General features: G+C 42.4%; 1 protein-coding gene across 1 annotated transcript in view; it reads left to right on the top strand.

The window, feature by feature from the left end:
* si:dkey-288a3.2 (protein phosphatase 1 regulatory subunit 37) overlaps positions 1 to 4544 on the top strand; it is a 34534-nt gene extending 29990 nt beyond the window's left edge. The window contains exons 9-11 of the mRNA XM_056393924.1: positions 1620 to 1761; positions 3134 to 3300; positions 4473 to 4544. Coding sequence (XP_056249899.1) covers positions 1620 to 1761; positions 3134 to 3300; positions 4473 to 4544 — 381 coding nt within the window. The remainder of the gene's footprint in view (positions 1 to 1619; positions 1762 to 3133; positions 3301 to 4472) is intronic.
* Positions 4545 to 14081: the final 9537 nt, after the last annotated feature.

Genomic DNA, 14081 nt, shown 5'->3' with positions numbered 1-14081 from the left:
CTCTATGTGGTATTTAGGAGATGAGGAGCGTTGGTCCTCAACCAGAGAGTTCCCTTCTCTGAATAACGTCCCGCCTCCACACGTTTCATCGTACACTCCTAATAACATGCATTCCTTCCACCTGATTGGCAGCATAAACTGCACCTTCCTGTCATGTGAGTGGCGATTGTAGAAGTCAAAAGGCTAGAAATTAAAGGCCTGCCTCGTACGCTCACACACACACACACACACACACACACACACACACACACTTCGCTCGTCTCCTCCAGTGCTACCAAAAGAAGGAACAGTTTGATTAAATAATAGATGTGTGTTAAGGAGGGCTGCTCATGCGGCCTGCCAGTCACGGGGATAAGTAGATGTCCTTGCAGGCCATAATGATGATAATTAGAGCCGTAGCTGGTCGTGTCGAATATGATGACGAGGAGAGCTGTTATTAACCTTTCTGCTTGGTGTATCTGCTTCTGTTCTCCGTCCTCCTGGTTTGTCTTTTGAAGGACTAAGATGTGGGGGGGGGGGGGGGGGGGGGGCAGATCTGGGCCAAAATCCACTTGACTCTGATTTCTCAAATTTTGCTGATGACATCTAAATTTACTCCTTGTTCAAAATAATTTATAAGATGATGATGGAGAGGTGAGGTGAGGTATGTTAAGCAGGGCTCTGTTTTTTTTTTTTGTTTTTTTTTTGTCACTTTGCGTGTTTCTGCTGTTTTTTTTTTTTGTTTTTTTTTTGTTTAAAGCCAGCATGTCATGTGTGAAAGCATACTGTGTGTTTGGTGGTTTCACACTCCTACCCCCCTCAAACTTCTCACTCCAACCCTCCCGTGGTTTACGTTTGACAGGCTTCAACCATGCTTGACTCTCACACACTCTCAACCACGCAGTCGCCTCTTTAATTGTCTGCTATTATCCCTCGTGCATAGCCATTCGAGGAGCTCTTCCTCCCTCTCCTCCTCCTCCTCCTCCTCCTCCCCTCCTCGCCAGAGAAAGCTTCTCGCCACGCGTTGGATGTGCCGGTGCTTCTGTGTGCTGCGACTCGGCGAGGAAAAAAGGAGGGGGGGGGGGGGGGCCCTCTCAAGTGTGTTTGTTGTCACCACGGTGCAAATTAACTCAGAAGAAGACGCTCTCTGGGTCTGTCGGTTGCCTTCCTGGCTTCCTTTCCGCCCCCATGCTCTCTCTCTCTTCAGAGCAGTGACCAGAGGAGTTTAACAAGGGTGGCGAGGCGAGGGGGCAACCAAGGAGTGGGTGGCACGTTCCTCTTCAAGCTGTTGGGCAACATAGGCCCCCTGTGCCCCAGACACCCCCAGCTTTATGCACCAGCTAATCAACCTTCAATGCTAATGTGGCTCTGGAGAGTGGAAACAGAAGTTCTGAGCTTTTAACATGAGAGGAAACATTTTTGAAAAGGAATAATAATCACCGCATAATAATAATAATAATGATAATTAAAACTTCTCAGCCGCTGAAAGTAGCACAGCACACACAGAGGATTCATTTAAACTCACTTAGACTGACAAACTTTTAATTCTTCAGTGTTTGCCTGGACCTGGTCTGAACAGCATCTGGTCCCAGGTAAGAGCTGACAAGAATCAATGTGACCTCAGGATCCCTGTTTTGCAGCCCGTGCTGAAGGTCCTGCAGGTCCTGGATTTGGGCGAGAACTTCTTGGGGAACGAGGGGATCCAGGTGATCAGGATGCCCCTGATGGTGAACTGCTCAGTGCTGCAGCTCGGCCTGGCCCAGGCCAGTATCACCTGTGAAGGTACAACGATCCATTAAAAGTATTGGATCATTTCATCAAGATGAGGCCCATTAAAATTGAATATGTTTTGTTGTTATTTTTTTATATAATTTTAATATGATATATAATTACATTTACCGTATTATACTGTCATTTTTCATGTTTAATATTGAATTTGGTAAAATATTCAAAATCAAGTTGTGACCAAATTAGCAATCTACTGTAATAGAGCTGTGGTACATTTAAATTTCAAAATTTTGTTAAAATTTGTTTGCTTTCTTCTTGGTCTAAAAAATGTCAAAATATTGTGAAAATGCAAAAGACACCAAGCTGACATTTTTATATGGCTTGTTTTGGCCAAAGATTTTCAGTTTAAAACTATAGAAGACGAATAAAACCCAAAAATTGTTGAGTTGATGATTTAGTTGGAATATGCTTGAAAAATTACTGACAATAAATTTATTATTATAACTATTATAAATAATTGAACTAATTGTATCAACTACAAATAGTCAAATTTTGTGTTTTTAAACTGGTGATTTTCCCCTTTTGAATCAGTGACATTTAAAACCACCTTCAGCCAATTGACATTTAGGCCTAAATTTGTAAAGTGTCATTAGTACTGCAGAAGCTTTTCACACCTACTGTATCTTATAATGACTCGTCATGTTTAACTCACCAGGAACCAGCTCATTTCCAGCAGCAAAGCAGATTTGAATTTTATTTCTAGAAGCATTTCTCAGAGGCAGAGTTATTCTGGACGTAAAATCTTCATGCCAAACTATAGATTTTGTCACCAGGGTCTTTAAACCAAAGAACAGTGAAAGAATTCAGCAGGTAAATGAATTTTTACAAAGTCTAGTTTAGTAAAGAATCAACTCATCCTCCAACTTGAACAACCATCAACCCTCTGATAGGAGTGTCTCCTAAAACAGTTGGTTGGCATGGTTACAATAATAAACACACGTTGTGTGTGCTGATAGCAGCGCACCTACCTTTGTCACCATGGTTACTATAATAACGTTCATGGCTTGGTTAGTTTTAGGAAAAAATGGTGATTTTGGGTTAAAGTAAGTACTTCCTTAACATTAGACAGTCTTTGTTGTCATGGTTACAATATAAAACACCTGGGAATGGAACATTTGTCTCAATTTATACTACGTCACTGCACTTTTCCCTTTGCTCCTGTCATAATTAGTATGACCACTAGATGTCGCCTAGCAACAAAACTTAACTTTGGGTCATAATAACCTGCCGCACAGATGAACCTATGGGTTTTTTTATAGAAATATGCAATCTAGACTAAGTAGGTTACTGAGATTAGTTTGCCAAAATGAAACTAGCCTTGCAGCTACACCCTCTGACCTTCTGACGTGTGTTTTCTCGGGTGAAGGTGCTGTGGCACTGGCTGAGTTCCTCGCTGAGAGCCATCAGATTCAGCGTCTGGACCTCCGTCAGAACGAAGTGAAGGTCGGGGGCCTGATGGCCCTGTGTCTGGCCCTGAGGATCAACGGCTCTCTTGCTAGTCTGGATTTGGACCTTGCACTGCCACAGGAGCAGGTGGGTGCAGTTATTGTCATAGTTACAGGTCTCATTCTTTTGTTTGGTCTTCAGGACATTGGCTCTTCTGCTGAATCATGGTCTTGATATGATGTTTCACTGGACTTTACATGGTGGTAACGTTGTATGTGGTTTTGGGTTTAAAGATTTTCTACAGTGGCTTTTAGACTTTACCAAGACCATTGATAAAGAAAAAAGTAGAGTGCTTCAACACGACAGCGATAAGCAGCCAGAGCCTGATGGATAACATCAGTGTGACTGATATCATCAGCTGATTTCAGCTTATCACAGATATAAGTTGGGTGATAAATAACAAGAAACATGCTTGAAATATTTTTTATATAGAAATTTTTTCATACATTGTTATCTACTACAGAACACTGATGAGTTTATTTTACAAGTGCAAAAAGTCCCATTAAATACATATGTTTGTTACATTTCTTTAATTTTAAATTTACGAACTGTTGTGCTTTTAAATGATTTTTTCATCTACCAAAACAATGAGGTTCTGTGATTTGGTTTTGAAATGGCTCGATAGTGATCTGATGGACTGCCATGAAATTTGGATCAGACGTTCATGAGCCTCAACAGATGAATCCTAATAACAATGGTGATAACTTTAGCATTTACAAATTAAATTTGTCCAGTACTTTGGTTTATGACCTGCAGAATGAATGACACTGGTTGCGTCTGAAATCACTCCCTTTGTCACTATATAGTGAGCTTCCAGACACTACTCAGGTTTGGGCCATTTTTCTTTCTTCCAGCGCAATAGAATTATCGAATTATGGTGAGGATTGGGGGAATCTGACCCCACTGGTTAAGACTTGGACCCCCCCCCCCCAGATGTAAAACAGCAGTTCAGGGGTTTGAAACATTAATATATCCTTCTCATCTAATCATTTTCACTATACATTCACACATAGTGGACTACATTGGAAGTAGTGAGTGATTTCAACAAAGCCAGAACCTCTCTTTTGGCTTTAGCTAACGTTAGCATGCAAACACGCTAAACCAAGATGGACAATATGGTTAATATTATGCCTGCTTAATAGGCTATTAGCATGTTAGCATTACCTTTGTGAGCAAGTTAGCATTGCGATGCTAGCATTCACCCCAATGGTGCTATTTGTATGTGTTCTCTGTCGCTGAGTGTGGTTTCTTGCTGGGAGCGGGTGGCGGTGTTGATGAAGTCACTTGCCAAGCTCAGCAGCGAATGTTGCGTCTACAAGAGGTTAGAATAGACGAAACAAGGCTAGCTGGTTAGCATGCTGTCTTCAATAGACAAAAAGAAGTGATGGGGTTTGCATTCCACCACTAGAGACAACTCTTGGCGAATTAGTGAATGAAGCTTGATGCTGAACTTGTGTCAAGGTTTCTTCTAGACTGGTGTTAAGTAAACAGCTCTTGATGCTAAAGCTGGCGGTATAACAATAGCAAAACTCACAAATAGCTCCACACCAGTATGCTTTGGTGTAGTCTCACAGAGCCACTTGCTTGGGTTGAAGGATTTCTCGTCTATCTCCTTTGAAGCCAAAATGGACAAGAAATTGTTGGAAGTGCTCATAAAAATAGGCATCTGAAAATCTGATTATATGCAAACTGGGTAGCAGCTACTACATGGGCATGTGTCAGTACACACAAACAGTACCTGCTCTCATGAACTCTGCCCTGTCTGCTGTAAATAGTACAGGCTACTAGTGATGCTGTCACAGTCAAATGCACTTTGCGTTTCAGGTCTGTAGTTCAGTCAAATGACTGTTGGTGCTTTCATGTACATTTTCCCTCTAATTTTGAATTAAGGGACACTGGTGACTTGATCATTATGCCTCCGTAACATCTCGTCTTTTGTGACATATTTAGACTCAGTGTGGTCACAGACTTGGAGACACCAGTCAGTCATTTGTGTCTCAGTTCATCAGTGGGTATTTTTTCTCTCTCTCCACCTTCCATGGCTGCAGAGGCCTGAGGAAAATGATGCCATAACTTTAATACATGCCCCTGCTGGATTCACAAAATAATTACCCACACTTGCCATCTGTTTGTCATGATTTTATCTCTGCTAACTTATTTGCATATTAAAGCATTAATTAAAATCTCCAAGGAACGGGATGCTTATTTTAAAATTAACTCTGAAGGCGATCCGTACACAGCTTCCAAAGTTGTTTTATTTTTGTTTGCAGTGGTTTTCTGTTTGTCTGCGTGTTGTTTACACGATTAAGTCTGATTTTTATGAAATGTCTCCTCTGGCTAAAGTCAAGCGGCAAGATGTGCCAGATTTTGAAGAAGCAGCTTTTAAGAGCCATGACGCTTCTGTGAATGTGTGTCATTAAAGCTGGGACTTCTTCTTCTTTCTTTCTTTCTTTCTTTCTTCTTCTTCCTTACTTTTTGTACATGCACCAAAGCCTCCATATTGGTGGCTCTGTTTTCATGCTCCTCTAAGCCGCCGAGAGACGTGATTAGCATTTCCTCCATTGTTGGGAGTTAGTGTGGCTGGGTATTTTAAGGGAATGGTAATAAGGGAATTTTTAAGCTCTGTCAGGTTTTGGAGTCACACAGCTGGGATTTGTCTTGGTGTGGCATATCCAGGTGGGAGGAGTGACGATTGTATTAAAAAGCAAATCTTTCCATCAGAAAACAGCGGGTGGCCAGATCAAGTGTTCTCGCTCAGTCACATTCCCCGGGTCGCCAAGGAATACATGAAAATTTCATTCTTGTGACGGAAAATAAGTGTGGGTATGAATGTGAGTGAGTGACGGAGGGGGTTATGGCAGCACTTTGTGTGAGTTTGACGGAGTCGCTGATATGGAGTTTGTGTGTGTTCCTACATGTGCCTGTATTTGTGTGTGTGTGTGTGTGTGTGTGTGTGTGGTTTTACGGCGACGCGGGGGGGCGACTGAGGATGCGCATATTTAAAAGGCGAGAAGAGAAGGTGGCGAGAGGGGAGGAAATCTGGGTCCTCTCGTCTTTGTTTACAAGAGTCTGATTTTTCATGTCTGTTGCCACGCTGCTCCATTTGATCACTGGCCTGTTTGCTGTTAATTATTAATTATTTACCCTAATAAAATATTCATGCACCCTGGCCCTAGTGGAAATCTGCCGTTTCCGAGGGGCAACTTCTCTCTGTAGCCACTGTAAGGTGGAGCTGTTTATACATCCTTATCAGGGGACTCTGTCAGCCCAGCTACTGAACTAAACCCCCCCCCCCCCCGATGCTCTCTTAATCACGGGTCGGACGAGGGGAGGCTCGCAACCTGTTTACCTGACTGATGCTTAAATATTTGGATTTGGATTTGGCTGGTGTGAGCGTCCTGTCAGCTGTTCTCCAGCAGAGGAGTTCAGTGATAACGCTGAGAGTGTCCTCTCCTGAATGTCGCGTGTCAGCAAGGTGTAGCTGTTAGAGAGTGGTTGTCTCACTGAGTGATAATTACAGCAGTATGGTGTGTGTGTGTGCGTGTGTGTGTGCGTGTGTGTGTGTGTGCAGGAAGGAAAGGCAACAGGAAGGAGGTTCAGTGTCTTGTGTGAGTAGTCCTGTGGAGGGGACAACAGGAGCAGTTGTTGGTCTTTGAGAGGAAGCCAAAAGGACAACAAAGTATTTTCAGGTTTCAGGGTTTAAAGACATTTAACTCAACAAGTCAAGCCTTTATATAAACAGTATATATTAGTTGGGCAGACAGGCAAACCAATTGTGCATGGTTTGACTAAAGCATGAAAGTTTTAGCATACAATCTACATACTCCAAGGTTTTATTTCAGACGTGGAGCATCATATATTTGACCTCTGGTGACCTTGAGAGGTCATTGACCTCATCAGTGCATTTTTCCAGTTTTTGCCCCCTCACTCTGTGTTATAATCATAGCATAATTATAGTCTTTGCCAAAATTGCAATAAAGATGCTTATTTGCTTCTATGACCGTGTCACATAATCTTTCTTGCTGCTTTTCATGCTTATATTCTGACCGACAGCTATATTAGCAAGAATATAGAAAACATAATTACACAAATGATAATAATAATTAATAGTGATAATAATAATTATAATGAGCTTATATCTGAATTGCACGTTTCTTAAAAAGTTACAAAATATTTCCCAAAGTATATAAACAAGAATGAATCAACAATAAAAGAATTATAAAATTCAAAATTGCAGAAAGATGAAGGCATTTTTTGTGTTTTAAGAAGGGATTCAAAAGCAATGACAGAACTATCAAATCTAATGTCAACACACACGCACATATAAATATATATATATATATATTATATATATATATATATATATGTGTGTGTATACTGGATACATACGACATTTCATATTTGAAATTCTGCTCAATGTGCATGACTTTAATGCCTTTAAACACCATATTTGAAACAATGGTCATATTTACTCTGAAGAACCTGCCCTCAGAAAACCGAGCCTTTCAATACCTACTTGCTTTAACTACAATGCATACATAATAAGAGTGTGAGAAGAAAGGTATTTTTCTACACACACATAAAATCAACAACAAATCGTCATCTTAGAACAGCTGCTACGGGGGCCCAGGGACAAATTTGAGCTGTGGGCCCCTGTTGAACCCCCAGATCCTGCTGCATTCAAGAATCCATTATGAAAAGTGTCACACAGAGCCTCACAAGCCCACCAGTTTCAAAGTGCACGATGATATTAACTGAAATGATTAAAAGCAGGATTTTCACCCACTGCCCCTCAATAAAGAGGCCTGGAGATGAGATAAAAAATGAGAGACCTGTCTTTAAGCCTTCATCATCTCAGTGTACTTTTGTAGTGCAGACTCCCAATCAAATGTCAAGGGCCTCCAAGGGCCTCTGGCCTACTCTGTTCATCCTGTAGTTTTTCCCAATGTAATGAGCTTTGAATGTACATAAAGAGACATAGTTGATATCTGATATCAGCTGATATCTGCACAAAGATCAACAATCTGCAGTCTTTACTTTATCCAATAACACAGATTGTTCACACCTCAGTTAAGTTTCCTGGCTTCAGATCACATTTGCATGAATGAGGGAGGTATGGGAGTGACATCTGAGAGGAAATACATGTGTTTGTGTGGGTCTGCAGAGAGATCGCTGTGGGAAATGTTCTGCACTGAGCATGGGTTCTTATTTTCGGAGCCGTGTGAAACAAAGAGGTCTCTGGGTATGTTTTTGGGCACCCTTCCTGTCATGGTCAGTCCCAGTAGGGTGGCTAGGTGACAGGACGGCCTGACCATGCATGTAGTCGGCGCTCAGGTTTCAGCTCACATCATGATGACACCACTGCTCCGGGGAATAGAGCACGCAGGCAGACAACAGCAACCAGGCAGAACAAACCTCCCGGCAAGGCCTCGGAGGGCAGTGGGGAACAGCTCAGAGCAGCCACGGGAGACCAGGGTTCACACTGCTTCCACATCAGTCAGTCACCTGCTGGAAACACAGCACACAATGCAGCTCAGAGAGCAGAGAGGAAGAACTACTTTTAACAACTATTTAACCGAGTGAATCACCAGAGAGTTTCTGACCTAACTAAAGAAATTCACCCTGGAAGAGATACCGAAATTAACACTGAACTAACTCTTCCACTGAATTAAAATATTCGCCCTTCTAATTAAGAAGTACTTTAAACAACAGTATCCAACAAAAAGAAAATTCCATACTCTATTATGTATCTGAAGGGCTCCCGACCTCAGACCATGGTGCCACATTAAGGGGCAGACGAGGCGGATTTATGCATGCATACAACCATGATAGATGACCTGCTGGTATTCACCTACTGTATCTTAACCATAGTTAGAACTACTCTATTGCAACCTACAATACACACATGGCTGTTGGTGCTCAAGTTCTACCCATAGACTGTAAATAAAGATGGACGTAGCCTCTGTGACATCACCCACAGGTTTCTGAAGTGCAGTTCCATGCAGAGACTAGCAGACGTATCAGAACGGTTAGCGTAGTTAGCATCTTTTATTTGTTTATGTTGTTTGTTAGCGCGTAACTGGCAGTGGCTGAGACAGCGTTAATGGTTGTGCTAATGCTAACTCTATCTCTCTCTCTCTGTACTGACAAAGTTTCACGTTTATTTAGCCCCGCCCCTCGTCCCCACAAGTTGACAGGATTGGTTCCTTAGGTTTGTGACATATGAAAACCTAGCTGAATCTGTTTTTCTGAAAGTTTTTTTCACGCGAGTCTTTGAGGTTGTAACATTTTGCCATCGTACCAGCTGTTGTCAGTCTACACTGATGACATGGATGCACGCTGCGTTCACAAACCAACAGAATGATGATAGTTTCTCTCATTGGCCAAATTATATCACGTCTCTATGGTAAGATCTCTTTCATGTGTGACATCTGATAAACAATTCATTGTGAGCAAGCAGCCTTGTAGAAAAGGAACTGAACTTATATAGAGCTTTTCAAGTCTTATCGATTACTCAAAGCTCTTTATTATACAAGCCACATTCACCCACAGTGCTTTTCCTTACACATATAGCGCTTTCCTACCCTACACGCACATTCACACACCGATACATAGGGGGCAATTTGGGGTTCAGTATTTTGTAGTGTGTATCGTAGCGGAGCAACTACACACGGTTAGATATTTCTCAAAGCAAAATTATCTGTACACTTTGTAGGGCAAAACATTTGGCACTTCTGGCGGTGAGCTGAAGAATCTACGTTACCACCCTAAAAGGAAGAAGGAACATGTTGAGGGTTTTACTCTTGAAAAATGAACAGTTAACACAGTTATCACTGAGTTGAACAAATGTGATCAAAGCAGCAAACGATGGAAAGGCGACTGAGGCTTCACGTTCTGTCCAACTAAGGCCGGATATGGTGCCGTTCAAAGTTGTGGTTAACATGGGAGTTAAGAGATGATTGCCATTTTGAAAACAGTGACTTTAATGGAATATTGTGTTTAAAGCGCCATCTTTTCCTCTTCTCCTGTGTTGTATTTGAAGTGTTGATCCATAAGAAGATATATTTGTGGTTTTAAGAACCAAAAACCATCTCAATGTAGTTTTACATCTCCTCTCTCAGGCTTCTCTTTGAAACTCTAGTAACAACAGGTCGGTCAGCCAATCAGAAGAGAGGGAGGCTCTGAGCCTCTTCTCTGTTTTGCTGACTGTTTTTCTGAGTGATTCAATAAAAATATAGCAGATTTCAGGTAAAAACTCAGAGAAACCAAATCCTGCAAGTTTGGATGGTGACTGCTTTGTTGTGACATCACAAAGTTCCAGAAGTCCTTACGGCTGGTTTTAAGGCTCAGTTTCTGAATACAGGCTGTGTGTATTTCTCTGTGGACTGAGGCTTTCATACTTTCACAGTATTAATATAGAAGCTAGACCTGATCTATAATCAAACTACACATGGACAGAGACCTTTATACTCTATGGGACTTTTAAATGGTGCAAACAGACAAGTCCATAGACTGATTCGAGTCTGGATATCCTCAACAAAATTGGGTAAAAAGATCAGAATTCAGATTGTGGATTGTGATTGGGTTTCAAAAAGATCATGATATAATTTTTTGAGAACATCACCCCTCACCCCTCACCCCTCACCCCTCACCCACCAGTGTCACATCAGGTTCCCCAGACAGTTTTTAGTTAGTGAAAGATGGACCTCACAGACTAGTATATATCAGTCAACAGCACATTAATATTCAAAGCCACTGAACTCCTGTTGTGTCCCTCCCAACATTACTTGTGCAGAGAGTCGACTTTTCCTCCTGATACCTCTGAAAGGGACAAAGCTGGATGAGTCTCAGATGAGGGAGGGGAGGGAGAGGGGGCTGAGGTTGCTGGGAGGGGGCAATCCCCTGTCTCTCTGCAAACACAACAACAACAGCAGCAACACACTCCTCGCTGCACTCCTGATGTATTTTCAGGCAAAAACAGGCATATTTGCCAGCTGTGTAATTTACTGCGGCTCTCATTTGCATATTAAAGCCTTAATTAGCCCCTCTGAGCGTGTGTGTGCTCCTGTGTGTGTGTTTGTGTGTGAGCAAGGGGCTGGGGGGGTGTAGTGTAATCACTTGGACGTGTAGTTAGGGGAGTGGAGGCGGGGGGTGGGGGGTGGGGGGGGAATCAGCATTTTAGGGTCTGGATTGGGGCTGGAGGGGAGCGGAGTCACTTCCCTGCCCCGGTTCCCCCTGTGGACCGGCTGGTTCTGATACTGAGCGAGGTGCAGCTCTTTGAAGAATAACATTCGACATGTCTCCTTGTCATTTTTAATCACTCCCACTCCTCCAACCCAAGAAGTGTGACCTGCACCGTCGCAGGGAGCAGGGATGTGTGGTTTTTATCCTCTCACTGAGCGGAGGTGGAGGAACAACTGGAACAAGGAAACACTTCATATTGTAACAGTCAAGCTGCAGCACAACTTATGCACACTCACCACACACTGTTAACAAGGGTGGATCTGAAACCTCTTTAAATGTGATTGTCCCTCAGTTTTCTCCTCGAGAAGCTTCACAGTTACATTTTATTCACACTGATCCTGGATCTGCCCATTCCAGTGGTTCACTGCAGCTGACCCACTACACAAAGTTAAACTATGAACATATAGTACATTTTTTGGCTGCAACATGAATGAATTGTCCTTATCCTTATTGCACAATATACAATGAAATGAAGTGAAGGAAAGAAATAGTTCTCAGCAATAATAAAAGAAAAGAAAAAATGTAAGTCTTAAGATTGAGTAAATAATATATGCAATAGTTTATAGTTCACCAACAACTCCTCCAACACTGGAGTGTTGAAACACTGGAAGAGTTCATTTCTGCTAATTGACTTTCATAGTGACATCATCATAACTAGGGTTTATAATAGATAACCAGAATATATATGATATTTTAAGGTGTTAAAATTAGATGTAATGTAGCTTTGTATTTGTTCATTTTGCTGAGTACACATTATCAACATGGGGCTTTTGGGGCCCCTGAGGTTCTGGGCCCCTAATTTGACAGTCTAGCCCTGATGCTAACACGAAACATCCCACAACAAAATATCTTTGTAACTTGAACTCACTTACCACTTAACTAAACCAACACTTATTCTTGAGCATTGAATGACAATATAATCTCAACTCAAAGGTCCTCTTACTAGCTTTTTTAGGGCTTTCGACTCCAAGTGACCTTGGATAATCCACAGATCTCAGTGTGTAGAAACCAGTATATTCACTTCCACTGTATTTTGGATTGAGACAGAGAACTCAAAGATGTATTGGTTTAGATTCTGTAATTTTAAGACATACTCATCATCTTCACAAGAATGAAAGTTAGTATAACACTCTGTAGTCATCGAACAGTTTATCTTTTTCAGGCCAAACAGCCAGTAATACTCCAAATATAGTTTCAGTGCTGAAACTAAGGAGCTTTATCAAAACTTTATTCACTTAGCAACTGTGCTGACACACAGGAAAAAGTGTGATTCAACATGTTCGAGGAGCCACAAGGTCGTTTTATGCAGAGGAGGCTTTTCTCAGTGGTCATAGCCCAGTAAGTCCACATTCTCCATTCAGACATGCAAGGCGCTCGCTCAAACAACTTGGCATAATGACCAAAACACTGGAAGTTCTGCAATTGATATGGGCCTCCTCTGCATAAGCGGGGGGCATATGTATATAAGCCCCGCATAAGTGGGGGTATCGGATCGCATCGCCTTTCAACGGGCATGTCCTGAGGCGCCACGCTCAAACAGTCACCCATCAGCAGCTGGCAGCCTCTCATCTGACTACCATGAAGCCCCATGCGTGTCTCTCTCTCTCGCTCCCTTCATCCACAAGCCACATCCCTTTCACTTTTGAATGGCGGGCTGACTGCAGAAATTGCCCCTGTCCACCATGTGCACTGAATATTTAACTATGAATATGAAATATCTTGGCTAGATCTTGGCAACCACCTTCTAAAAAGTGAGAGCCCCACCATCTCTGTCTGTCTCTCTCTCTCTTTTTCTCACTCTCTCTCTCTCTCTCTCTCTCTCTCTCTCTCTCTCACACACACACACACACACAGTCCCACCGTCCCCTCTTTTTTTGCACTCATGAATCGATCATCCCGTCCCTGTATGGAGAGATGTCAGGAGAGGAAGTGGTGAATGATCTTCTCCGGTTGGGCACCAAAGTCACAGACTGAAGGCGAAACTCCCGACACTGAGGCTCTGTGGATGATAAGGTGAGACTCCTCCAACACGGCGCGGGGTTCTGGTGGAGAGAGGAGACTGACGGAGTGAGGGAAAACATAACGGCTGAGGGGTTCTGCTTTGGCGGTTTGCCTCGTTTTTTTGCTTTTCTCTCTGTTCCAGGCCCTCCCTCCATCCTCTCTGCCAGACAAGTTTCCCCTCAATCCACACAGGGGACAGCAGCGTTGATTTCAGATCGATACTGACCCACGATGATCGGAACTTAACATGTTCCCGCCTAAACCATCAAAAGGAGCCAGTTTGTTATTCCTCTGCGCAGGCGACAGTCAGAATAGGAGGCAAATTGTTTTGGGGTTTTTTTGTCTGTCCATCTCATTCTTGTGGACACGATATCTCACCAATGCCTTGATGGAACTTTTTCCGCCTTAACTCAAGACTTCATAGCAATTGTGAAAAGTTATGGTTCATATTTTATATGACTCTGGATAAACAAGGATGCAACCTGAAACTAGTCTGCGTGATATGTAGATTTAATTGAGTAACTTTTTAAAAGCAGGACAGTGGCTGGATTTGAAAACTGGGTCTGTACCTCCACCTCCCCTCGCTTGGTATGGCTATATAATAAAAGTTTGGGTCCCCAGGT

Source organism: Seriola aureovittata, chromosome 13 (assembly GCF_021018895.1).
Source record: "Seriola aureovittata isolate HTS-2021-v1 ecotype China chromosome 13, ASM2101889v1, whole genome shotgun sequence".
Classification (NCBI taxonomy): domain Eukaryota; kingdom Metazoa; phylum Chordata; class Actinopteri; order Carangiformes; family Carangidae; genus Seriola; species Seriola aureovittata.
Note: the sequence above shows the minus strand (reverse complement) of the source record. Positions and strands in the feature narration are given on the sequence as shown.